Genomic DNA, 13090 nt, shown 5'->3' with positions numbered 1-13090 from the left:
AAACACAACATTGGGAAGTGAATTGGCTTTACAATACCTGCATAAAGATTATGTTTATTAGGGGACCAGCCTGCATTGCCGGGAATTTTGAAACATGATTGAGTGGTCATTAAAGTGGGAGTTATGACAGCTACCTGAGTAATCCTCAGTGTGTGTAGGATCGTTCTCCTTCAGCGTTTAACAGATGGAAGAAAAACTTGTGATAAGCTCATGGCAAGACTCAATGATGAGATGGATTATTTTGACAGATATAGCCTGTCTAGCCTGAATTTGTGTATAAATGGTGAAGAACTTTGTTTTCTTTCTGTCTTTCCCATGTGTTTGCTGTGCTTATTTTCTTTTGTTTCTTTGTGAGGGTACTTAACCTTTGAAATTATTGATAATAGGCTCAATCACACGCGAACAGGTCAGAATGTTTGGATGTAAAGCCACGTATGTTCATGTTCAAACGTAAAAATAAATTGTAAAAAAGATAAAGATAAAAAAAAACAAAAAACCATGCCACTCTTTTCTCAAATACAATATTTTACTTCTACATACACGTATAGAGGCACTTTTCTTTGTCTTTAATATTATTAGACTTTTTATTTAGTTATTCAATAGAAATATTTATAAAATAATATCATCAAATTTATATAATACAAACTATTCTGTAAAAATTGACTAGTATTGCTGTCTTGTCCATTTAGGTAAAGTTGGTAATTACAGGTACATGTGTACATGAAAATTCATGCATTATTGTTTATTCTTCAGTCAGTAGCAATGTGTTGGGTGACTCTCCTAAAGTTCACTGGAGTGAAAAAATTTCAAATTTAAAATCCTCACTTAATGATATGCTAGAAAACAGCCTTTGAATAGGTGTTTACTGTAGTATGACACGATGCATCAAAGGGTTAATCCTGCAGTGAATACACTCTGTGATCACAGCTTTGCCATAATAAGGCGATTTTAGGGCACTTGCCAAAGGAATCTCAACTTTCCCTGTAAGCTGGTGCTTGGGACAGATCTCCATTTGGTTTTATGCCCAAACACACACTTGGCCCTTCCAAATCCTGTTGTGAATCCTTGACAAGACTCAGAAGAAACACGAGGAGTTTTTCCCTCTCTCTCAAAGCCCACTCAGTGCAGACACACATGATAAACATCTTTTCATTCATTTTGTGCTGTGAGATCAGAGAGAAAATATTCTGGCTCAAACTTCCTGCACAGGAATCTGTAGAAATGGACCTTCTAACTCCAGGTCAGGTCTATGACTCAGGACCTGTTGCTCATCTGCTGGCAGACACAGTGTCAGACTGAACTTTTGGTTTCTTTCCACCCTGTGTGATCATCTAAATCAAAATGTCTTTGTTGGGTATTATGCCTGGAAGCTCCATGTTTTATCAGCACATCCTGCCTCTCTGAAGGAGGAGGTCACGGCTTCCAAAAGAAGGTGGTGTAGGTGATGTGCTAGACTTAAAACCTCTGAAAATAAGAAAAAATCAAACCATGGCGATAAGGTTAGATTTGCTGTTTTTGAAGTGCTGTTTCTCCAATCAGTGAGACAGAAAGCGAATGTGATTTGCCTTTTTTGTTGCTCGTGTCTCTATGAAAGCTGTTTTCTAGCTTCACTGTTGGAGGAAAAAATGGCCTTTTAACTGTGGAGAAGAAATGATAAACAAGTGAGCGCAGTGTGGGAACCTTTAGATATAAATTTGATTTAAGTGAGGCAGCGGGGGAAGAAGGGTTGCTGATAACGTTTTATTTACTGAGTCTGTGTTTTCGCATCAGTCACTGCTGTCGCCTGCAGCTGGAGAGGCTTCTGATCATGACACACCGATTCAGCTGTGATACATACATATGAAGTGGTACCCGTAATCCTTCCCGGTGTGTGATCTCCATCCCCATGTCTGCCGTCATGCTGATGTTGATCTCATTATTTTCCTCCCAGCTGTGTACGAACAGTCCTGCGAAGCGTACAAGCACAAGGGCAACACGTCTGGATATTTTCATATCGACGTGGACGGCAGCGGACCCATCAAACCGCAGCTGGTCTACTGCAACATGACAGGTGACACATGCACACTCTTTCACTCCCCTCTTCTTCCCACCATCACACTGTTTTGCATGATTTGATGCTTCTTTCAACACACACTGATTTGTTTTTTCATTTCATTGTCGCTTTTTAATGACTTCCTCATTCACGTTGATTTTATCACTCTTAAAACGTACAATAAGCTGATTTCCCTTTATTATCCCATTATTTTCATTTTTCAACTCTTTATCATTTTTTAAAACTAATTTTTAACTTCTTTTCATTTGCTTGAAAATATAGCAACTGCTGTTAAAATATCAGCTACAAATTTAAAGACCTCTTGATATAAATTAGATCCCATCATAACAACTCAAACCCATTTGGAACTGGACACAGGACTGAGTGGCATCTTTTTTTATGCGGAGGGTTGCAGGCTGGGTCTCCTTCACAGCCAGGTTGTGAGTTTGGTTCACTATTTCTGAGCAGTTTCTGTGGAATTGCATGTTTTGACATGCAATAACATAGTGTACTTCCTCGTCATTATTTCACACAAACGCTTATTGTCCACTTTATTACACTTTTTTTAATTTCATGTCGGCACAAATATCTAATCAGCCAATCAAATTGCAGCAGTTCAATTTGTTGATGACTTGCTGAAGTTCAAACTGAGCATCAGAATAAGGAAGAAAGGGGATTTAAATGACTTTAAAGGTGGACTGATACCAGACAGGCCCTGAAAATCTCAGGAATGTTTCCAACAGTTTAGTGAAACTATTTCTTTGCCATGAAGAACGGAGGCAGTTCTGAAGGTAAAATGTTACAGGAAACAGATAATGATGATGATAAATTGCACAGTCCTGCATAGTCATTACAAATAGCACATGGTGTACAGGACCAGTATAATAACCGAATGAAAATATTGCTCAGCACCTTCAGTCCCACACAGATTTGTTTAAAGGTTTTATTGCAGCAGGAACAAAGAGTTTCTGGGTGAATATTGAAGGAAATTTTCTATTGACTTCCTGAAGGAGTAAAAAAAACAAAAACCCCAATGTGAATGTGTGTAAATGCATGTGCTCCATGACCCTGCTGTCCCTCCTCCTTCATGAAGATGACTTTCTTCTTTTCTAAGATGTGTGAAAATAACTTTGTCGATCACAATGTGTTGAAAAACAAGAACTTTGTGGTTTCAGGTCCATTGAAGCCACAGATAAGGTGAACATTACCTATGAAATCACTGAAACTGTGGACTCCTGCATGTATGTTTGATTCTTAGTTGAAATTTGCTTTTCATTCAGTTCAGATTTCTAAGTGGTTGACAAATTATTTAATATGGGAAGTCTTTTTCTATAGATCATTTAATGATGATAAATACTATTAGGAACTCTTCAACATGCAGGTTACATTAAACTTAAAGCAAATAAATCATAATCTTTCAAATCTGCTTCAGTTTTCACTCCACTATGATGTTGTCAATGTTTCCTTACAGCAATAAATTCTTCATTTCTCTTTGAAGTTTGGCTTCATCTACATGTTTGTGAGACTGCACACTTTGTAATTAAAGTAGGTGTTAATAATAATTGATCAATATAATTTGTAATGATTTATTTCTTCCAGAGGAAAATACGTGGATGGTGATCCAGCACAACAACACAGAGCTGACCAGAGTGCAACCATCTCCAGGTGTAAACCAGCATTCAGTTTACTTTGACTACCCATGCGGGGAGGAGCAACTACTTGCTGTCATCGACCAATCAGAGCAGTGCCAACAGGAACTGTCCTACCACTGCAGGAAGTCCCGCCTCCTTAACACTCAAGGTGTGTCCGAATGTCCACACTATTCCCTGTGACTGAGATAATGTTACCAGAAATGGTTACATTCTCGAAATGTAACATTTATAGCATTCACCACAGAGGAAGATTCTTCTTCCTATTACAACTTTTGGCTGAAAATGTAGATGATTTTTTTTTTTAAATTTAATTTAATTTTATTTTTATTTGCTAAGCAACAACACAAACCAAGCTGTAATCTCCAGCGGAAGTGCCAAAAATTTAAGCTCCCCTCTCATCCACTAGGGGCTCCAAAACAGAGTAAATCCCCATAGACTCCCGTGTTAAAAAGGCCAACTTCACATCAGAAATAAACATGTTTACAGCCTGGTTCAAAAACCATTTTATTTTATTAGTTCAGGTTTACATTCAATACAAAAATGTGTTTTTTTCACCGGTTAATAGCTTGACTTAGCTTTAGCCTGCCTACCTCTTTTAGTTGGTTAGCTCAGTTAGCTTTTAGCTACAGGCAGCTGACATTGGTGTCTGAACCAAACTGTCTCCCACAGGTACGAGTAGACAGACTGGTTGGCGATGACAAATAACCAGCACAAAAGTCAAATAATTACTGTTTCTAAGCAAAGTATGCAGAATGGCAGCTGCATGCAGAACATAAAGCATGCTACAGCAACAGACGACCACACCAGGTGCCACTCCCATCAGGTCAGAACAGGAAACTGAGGCTACAATTCACTCAAATCCATCCAAAGTGGACAATAGAAGAAGGAAAATTGTTGCTTTGTCTGATGAATCTCCATTTTTAGCCACAACAACCTGACAGGATCCAGATGAAAACATGGATCCATCCTGTCTTGTGTTAATATTTGAGGATGCTGGTGGTGTAATGGTGTGGGGGGATATCTTCTTGGTGCTATTCCAGCCTCTTAGTACTAAGTGGGCATGGTTTAATCAACACAGCCTACCTAAGTAATTGTGCAAACCATTATGACCACAGTGTGTCATCCTCAGATGTATACTGCCAGCAGTAATGTTTTCCAAACCTCGGTGAATCTATGGCACAAAGTAGTCCAAGCGTTACAAAGAAGTAGATTTATTAAACTAGTAAGCAAGTGTTTATTTAATTAATTAAATAAGATTAAATAGACTAAAATAAAATATGTTGCAGATTTTCATTTCAGAATGATGTTGAATGCAGCATCTGCTGCACTCCCCCTTAACAACCTCTAGATCACAACTTTTCATCATCTTTTACGCTGTTTTTCCTCAGAAGTTCAGACTAGTTGCTTTCTGTGGTTATATTTTCCCAAATATGATGCAGTTTCCTCCTCTGGCAGCTCATTTTCCTGATATATCGGCAGCAGACAATAGGTTTTATTTCCTGCAGAAAACCTGTAAAACCAGTTTAGTTGAAGATATACAATAGTCAATAAGTAATACCCTTTAGGGTCATATTTTTATACTTTATATTTCATTTCATTTTATCCCCCAGGAATAATGATTTAATGATATTTTCAAGTAAATGGCTCTCTGTAAAAGGTTAGAATGAAACTTTTCCTCTGAAAGTGTTGCTCCTGCAGGTATTTCAGCTAAATTCACTCTTTGTTTTGAGCTCATGTTGACCATTAAGTCAACATGAATGCACCTAAAGTTACAGGATATGAGTAGTATGTTTCCTTTTAATTCTCTAGGCAACGTTAACGTTAAAAACTCAGAGTCACTCAGCTGGAACAGCTGAAAGCAATAAAAAAAAAAGGTGTGGAGTGATGGGAGGAATCCTCATTCTCATGTGCACAGAGCAAAGGTTACAAACTAGGAGCCAGCTTTTTTGTACTTCTCACTTGCAAAAAATGCTTCCTAAAACTCAAAATATATTTATAAAAAAGAGAAATTTTTATCTTTTGTTAATGAGTCATTCTGTTATGGTGCCAAACTTTGATTTCAGCCTTGTGTTTGCGATAATATTTTAATATCTTACAGCTAAATTCCACTATTCAGACATCTTATCTAACCTTAATCTCTTTAATCTTTTGATCTTATCTGCAGGAAAGATTGCTGGAGCCGTTTTATTTCATCCCCTTTTCTTTCAATTTGCCCAAAGTGTAAACTCAAAGATGAAACCAGTGCTGAAAACCACGAGAATAACTTTGATCACAAGTTGCCGTGAATTGTAGGTTGTCAAAGCTTTTGCAGAAACACAACAGAGCGTTGCATATACTGTAAAACAAGAAGGATGAACGTTTCAAATCTATTTAAATGTGTCTTTTGACTCCTTATTTTACTGGTTCTGTATCAGCCACCACCAATGAGCTCTTAGTACAACTATTACAGGTTGAGAAGGAAGACATCGGTCCACCATTTATTACCTGCTTTTGATTTTTAGGTGTAATTCAAACAAACACAACTTCTTGATGTTTCAGTATCCTGAGGAACTGCAATGATTATTTGAAATTTTTCTGTAAGGTGAGGCAACGTTTTGGCGTTGCGGGTGATAAAATGATGGATGAAAACTGTGAAAATGATGGAAAAGGAAGAATGAGTAGAAAAATAGAAGCTCCATCACAAACTAAAGAAGACCTGACGCAGCAGAGACCATTTCATATCACCCTCTTGTCACCCTGCAAGCTCCACGAAAGGAAAATACATTTTTATTTTATATACTACCATCATCTGCCATATGAAAACAATATATCCCGTGTCAGAGCTGGAAAACATCTTTTTACTTCATCATGGGAGGCAGAGAAATGGCGACTGTTTTCAAACTGCAGTCAGCGATTTTTCTCCCAGCCTGGTCCACATCTTAATGAACACTGGCGTTTATGTCCCTATGTGGACTGGGAAAAGCCTTACCCTTTCTCTTTAGGTGATTCCTTCTGATATTCTCATAGTATCCGGTCAGCAAATGCAGAAAACAGCCTGCATTTATGAAAGGCAAAGAAGAACTGACTGAGGAAGGTTCTGGTAACACAACTTAATGTCAGCATTGTTCTAAAATGATTTAGTTAGGAACAATTGGCAACCCCTGGCAGTTTAAAGTGAAGCCTGTATGGAAATGCATGAAACTGCAGTTCCCCCTTCATCCACTAGGGGCTCCAAAACACAGCAAATCCCCATAGACTCCCATGTTAAAAAGACCAACTTCACAGCAGAAATAAACATGTTTATAGCCTGGTTCAAAAATCCATTTTCAGTTTAATAGGTCAGGTTTACCTTCATGACAACTGTGGGGGGAGCTGACTTTTTTTCTAACTCGACCATTTAAAAGTACTTTAATCTCTAAATTAGCATATTTAGAGGCGTGTCCTTTTGATTGACAGGTACCCAATCTCCCGCTTCAAGTAAGAAGAACGTAGAACAACCGCGGTTTTTAGCCGGTTAACAACGAGACTTAACTTTAGCCCGCTTACCTCCGTTAGCTGGTTAGCTCCTGTTATCTCGGGGTAAGCTCGGTTAGCTTTTAACTACAGAAAGCTCAGAGTTTGCTCGATGTCAATCATCCACCATGACGCTCACGGCCCCCCTCTCAGCTCCACCTCTTTGCCCATATTTGTATTTTCCGGGCGAGATGACGCACATGACACTGCCAACATGGCGACGGTAGGAACCGCCCACCAAGCTTCAATTCAGCTCTTCAGAAACCTACGGGTGACGTCACGGAGGCTCCGTCCATCTCTTTATATACAGTCTATGGTTAGGAATAATCTAACGTTTGTCAGCTCCAGTCCTCCACTCTGCAAGTTTGAGATGATGTCCTTCTAGCTCACCTCATGTAGCTTAGAGGTTTCCTCATCACATTCTTTTCAAACCTGTGGATGAGCCATTCACTGCAGGAAAGTGTGTTGAAGAGTGGAAACATCTAAAGAACATGAAAGAAGCACAAATTTGAATTTACTTTGCTAATCATGTGTTTTTGCTTCATGTTTCTCTGATGCACTTTTAAAGGCATCAAAACAGAGAGTTAATGCATCTTTATTAGACAAAAGAACATAGCTTGTATTAAACAGCTGTTTTATAAAACTGTGTCAACAGTAATGATGGTTTTCTTTAAATAAAAATACTAAATCACTCCCTTTGACCAGAAAACGGCTATTTATCCTATTTACACAAAACAATTGGACAAAGTCTAAAGATGTAGTATAATTTATCAAACTGCAGCAGTTTCCAGGACTTATACATATCATATTTCTTCTGTATGTTAATATTAAAGCGGAATTACTGGACTTTGGCAGATTTTTGCACTTTGGCGCCTCCTAACAAAATGTATGTTGGCATCTGGATTGCATCCTTTTTTCTTGCATCCTCTGCTCTGTCTCCAGCCTGTCAAAGTGAGTCCAGCGGTGACTCTTGGCTTATCTTTTCTACTGTTGCTTTCAGTGATGGGAAACACTGTGTTAAAATAAAAGGCGGAATTAACGGACTTACTTTTTTTATATCCAGTTGCTGGCAAATAACGTGATGCTGTAAAGTGAAACACTGCTCATGATGCCCTAAGATGCAGAATAAAAGAAAGTTGCAAAGTGTCATTTCATAGACTCAAAATGCTGCAGAGCAACAAAGGCTGAAGGAATGTACATAATGAATGTCACGATGCCATCAAAACAAGTCAGAAACACACAGTTTCAAGGTTAGAAATGTATGCCGTGTTGCTTTTAGGGACCATAAAATAAAAACTAATCAATCTCTCTGTTAGCTTTTTTTGCTTTATGAGGAAAATGTGCATTATTACGTTATTTTCAGGTTTATACTGAAGTAATTTCACTAAAGAACAGAAAATGACCAGTAAATTAAATTACCAGTACAACATCAACAGGTATTAATCATAATCTGACATTCTGAACTTGTGACAACCTGAGCTGAGCTACCTTTAACTTGTGACTTTCTTCCTCACTGTAGTTTAAAGGACAAAGATCGAAAAGACTTGCAACAGGATAATATGACTCTGGTAGATGACATGCAGGAACATGAAGGTTGTACTTACTGGGTACATGTACATGTGTGTGTTTCAGAGGGTTCTCCATTCAGCTGGTGGGTTGGTGGCCCCGGTCCAGGTCGTGTCCAGACATACTGGGGAGGAGCTCATCCAGACAGCCAGCAGTGTGCCTGTGGCCTGCAGGGCAACTGTGTGGATCCAAATTACTACTGCAACTGTGACGCTGACCGCATGGAGTGGTAATGATTATTATAAATGTAATCATATCCATTTTCCTCCCCGCTGCATGTCTTTATGTCGTATGAAGATGAGGCAAATAAATTCACACATTTGTTTCTGGGTTTGAGTTCCAGGGCTGACAGCAAACAGTCATGGAGGAGAAGGTGTTTGGGTGGTTAAATTTAAAGGCAGCAATCTCTAACTCACTGAATCCTGACTGAATGATGAAGTTGGACAAGTTACAATGAAGACTGATCATAAGAGGACTAACACAGAGCAGATACAAGACATTGGTGCTTATCAGCAGCTCTAATGTGCAGTTCCAAGCTACACCCTAAAAGACCCTGGTACTGATTTGGATGATAGTTTCCATTTGAACCCAAAAGATTCCACTGGAAAAGTTCCTGCATAAGTTTAGGCAACAAAACAACAGGTATTGACAAACAATGTCGACATCCAGTTGCCTTATTAGTGGAAGTGCAGTACCAGCAGAGTCATTTCTTGCATACCTATTAGTTCACTGAAGTTCTGTTTCCACCAACCGGTTGGGGCGAGTGAAGGATAGGTTGATAAGGGACAGGTTGATCTGCATAATTTTGCATTTCCACAGGCAGGAAATGAGACAGGTACCAGAGTATCTGATTCAACCCATCCTACTTTTTTGGGACCCTTCCACTGGTCTCAGTCTTACCAAGCCGATCCTAAAGGGATGATTGGTTGAATCACTCCCTTTGGCACTTGGGAAACATGGCAGGCCAGATGTAAGTCTGGGCTTCCCTGCTTAGGCTGCTGCCCCCGTGACCCAACCCCAGATAAGTGGCAGAAAATGGATGAATAGAAGGTTAAAACTTCTATAACCTGCCACAGCATCATTGATTTTCACAGTGTGCACTGATATTGCATTTAAAGTTGGAAAAATCTAAGCTGATGTTTTGGTCCCTGTGTGGGAAGGTCCTAAAACCAGTTGTATTGTATTGTGCAGGCAATCATAAAACAAACTTTAAGACCCTTGGTCTCAGTTTCTTCTTCTCATCAGCATTTAATCGTGTTATTTTCATGCCACTCCTTCCCAGTCATCCAACCAATTCTCCCCAAACTGGATGAGTGACGTGCAGATTATCTGAACATGGGCGTAAGTGGACGGAGCTGCTCGCCCAGCTGTCTGCTTCTGTGCAAGTGGCTGTCATAAAAACGGCAGAGACTGTGTTGATTGTCAGGGTGGATTTAATCCAATCTGACTCTGGTTACCAGAGAATTTTTTTTTCATGTATGTTTGAGCAATTACATTGGCCTAATTTGCATTCACATCAGTGAAATTAATGATCCTTTGTCTTCATCTGATTACTTTTTTCTGATTCGTTTGTTTTTAAAATGTAACCGTCTTCATCGTCTTTTGTCATTGTTTTCCATGTGATGAATTCCTCAACCCCCACCCCATCCCCCCAACCCTTTTTATTGTCATCTTCCTAAATTTGTTTCCTGACTTTCCCTCCATCATTTTTTCTTCTTTCCTCCCTCATTATTTCCCCTTCTCCTCACTGTTTACCCCATCCTCTTCCTCCCTCTGCCTTGCTTTCAACACCAATATTATGCTTCAACTCCATTAATTTCTTCTCATCATCCTCCCCTGTTCTCTTCCTCTTCCTCGACTATTTCTCCTCATTGTCTCAGGACCGAAGACTCTGGTCCTCTCACCCACAAAGGGAGTCTCCCAGTCAAGGCTCTGGTTCTGGGTGACATCCACAGGCCAGGTTCAGAAGCCGCCTACAGGGTGGGATCACTCCGTTGCCATGGGGATAGTAAGTTGATATCTGATTGCTTAGTTACAGTTAATGGATATATTTTCTTTCTTTTATTTGAAATTATCTCGTTATTTTATTGTGTTAAATTAAAATTATAAATGTACTTTTTGTAGATAATCTGTCAGATATTTTCAATAAAGCTGTAAACAGTTTTTTATGACTAATTAAATGTTTAATATTAAACTTTAACAGCTCATAACTCGATCAATGGGTTCGTCCAATTATCTTTACATTCACAAGTCAATCATCGTTAGCAGAAATGAGATTGTGTGCATCACCGTTGTAGTTTTCACACTCTGATACTCATCTCCCATTAAAACCATTACAAGGCAAATGAAAATAAAAAGCGGCTTCTTCTGCATTTAATTAAAGATATAATTAAATCAGCTGCATCAGCTCTTCACATGTAGATGGATGAGAAAAGAGCAGTAGTGATTAACTATGAAGAGACCACACAGAAATCACAACCCTGTGAAAGCAGGTTGGTCGAACAGGTTGGCGCTCTCGTTCTCTGGACATCGTCCGTGTAAATTCCGTGACGTGAACTTTTTGTTCTGTTTCACAGAGAATTTCTGGAACGCAGCGTTTTTCGACAAGGAGACGTCGTACCTCCACTTCCCCACCTTCCACGGAGAGCTGAGCGCAGACATCTCCTTCTTTTTTAAGACCACGGCCTCCTCTGGGGTGTTCCTGGAAAACCTGGGCATCAAAGACTTCATCCGCATCGAACTGAGCTGTGAGTAGAGCAGAAGCTGCAGGGCGGAGATTGAAAGCTGATTAGAAGGACGTGCAAGAGACCGCTAGAAGTTTTAATCTCGATATGTGTAAACCCAGAGGACACATGCGTAATGTGTATTAGAAAGAGCCTGCAAGGAAAGCAGGTTTATTTAAGCAAACAAGCTCCAGACTGTTGACACTCCGTCATGACTTTGGAAATGTCACATGTGCAGTAAAGTTATTCATTGATTTCAGATGATCACAATCCTGAAAAGTTGACTTCACAAGTAATTTAAATAGGGGTTTTTTATATACTCAATTTTTACATGTTTTAGTGTCTGACTAAAGAAAAAAAATGTGACTGAGAGCAACTTATTGGAAATTTAGCTGAATTTGTGCACACTTAAACTTTTTTTTATTAAAAAAAAATGTATGTAAAGGTAAATATTGAGATCTTTGACTTTGCTTAAATTTGTTCACATGCATTTAAAATCTCAAGTTTCTTCATGAGAACAGAGAAAAATCTGATTTTTATAGTTTCATGTAAACATATTATACATGAAAGAATTATACATGAAATAACACGTATCCCTACTTCCTAGAAATATGAAATATGAAATGTCAACATGTTTCTCTGGTGACCGGACAAGAAAATAAGCAATCACTAAAATTTATTCTATGAAGGAATTATTCTTTATTATTACAGACTGAGCCACAAACCCAAATTAATTTCTCTCTTTTGAACCATGTGGATGCACAGAAATGTGTCGCAGTTTTCCAACTAAACCAAACTCAATACAAACAGTTGAAGACAGAAATCTACACACAAAAAACACTTAAAAGGTTTATAAACTATAAAATTCCTTACCTACCACTGTTGTAGCAGAGATCTCTTTCCCACCAGCATTTTGAAGCATTTTGTTGGTTGGATGTATCGGGACATCATCGAAGTGCGCACTTTGAGCACATTCAATATGTCGGGTGCGCGCATTTTGAGAACATTTTGATGAGCACACCTGGCAAAATCGGTTTTCCATATACAGAAAGCACAAAAGTCGTCTTTTGGCTTCTTTGGTAGTGAACTTTCGGATTGAAAAAGACATCAAAAGACATCTTTGGCAGCCAATGAGTTAATAGAAACAGAATTCAGCCAAAAAGAGTGTAAATTCATTCAGTTTTTAGTTCGTCATCGCATTGGACTGCAGACTTCTGTGGCATAAAGTGAACCTGGATTTGTTTACAGGAGAAACAAATGTTGACCTACATTTTTAAAACAAACCAGTCAGTAAGATGTTTACGGTTCGTATCATTTAAACAGGACTTAAATGCAGTGAGGGTAAGGCAGGTATCCTGGTCCTTGAAGATCGGTGTCCTGCGGGTTTTAGAGGTTTCCCTGCTGTCACGAACCTGATTCAGACTCTGACTAAGACTCAAGCTAACTCTCCATTTCCCATTGATTAGACACATTGGTTGCAACCATAGACTGTATATAAAGAGATGGACGGAGCCTCCGTGACGTCACCCATAGCTTTCTGAAGAGCTGAATTGAAGCTTGGTGGGTGGTTCCTACCGCCACCATCTTGGCAGCGTCATGCGCGTTATCTCGCCCGGAAAATACAA

At 39.0% G+C, this 13090-nt stretch overlaps 1 protein-coding gene across 1 annotated transcript in view; it reads left to right on the top strand.

Moving 5' to 3' along the window:
* Positions 1–13090, top strand: part of LOC306758030 (contactin-associated protein-like 4) — a gene marked incomplete at both ends in the record, with an annotated part of 189104 nt that overhangs the window by 128598 nt on the left and 47416 nt on the right. Inside the window, 5 exons of the mRNA XM_079243245.1 lie at positions 1931–2050; positions 3632–3832; positions 8809–8971; positions 10623–10750; positions 11319–11489. Coding sequence (XP_079099371.1) covers positions 1931–2050; positions 3632–3832; positions 8809–8971; positions 10623–10750; positions 11319–11489 — 783 coding nt within the window. The remainder of the gene's footprint in view (positions 1–1930; positions 2051–3631; positions 3833–8808; positions 8972–10622; positions 10751–11318; positions 11490–13090) is intronic.

This window comes from Telmatherina bonti (genome assembly GCF_933228915.1).
Source record: "Telmatherina bonti genome assembly, chromosome: 7".
NCBI classification, from domain to species: Eukaryota; Metazoa; Chordata; class Actinopteri; order Atheriniformes; family Telmatherinidae; genus Telmatherina; species Telmatherina bonti.
This window is presented reverse-complemented; position numbering and strand designations above follow the sequence as displayed.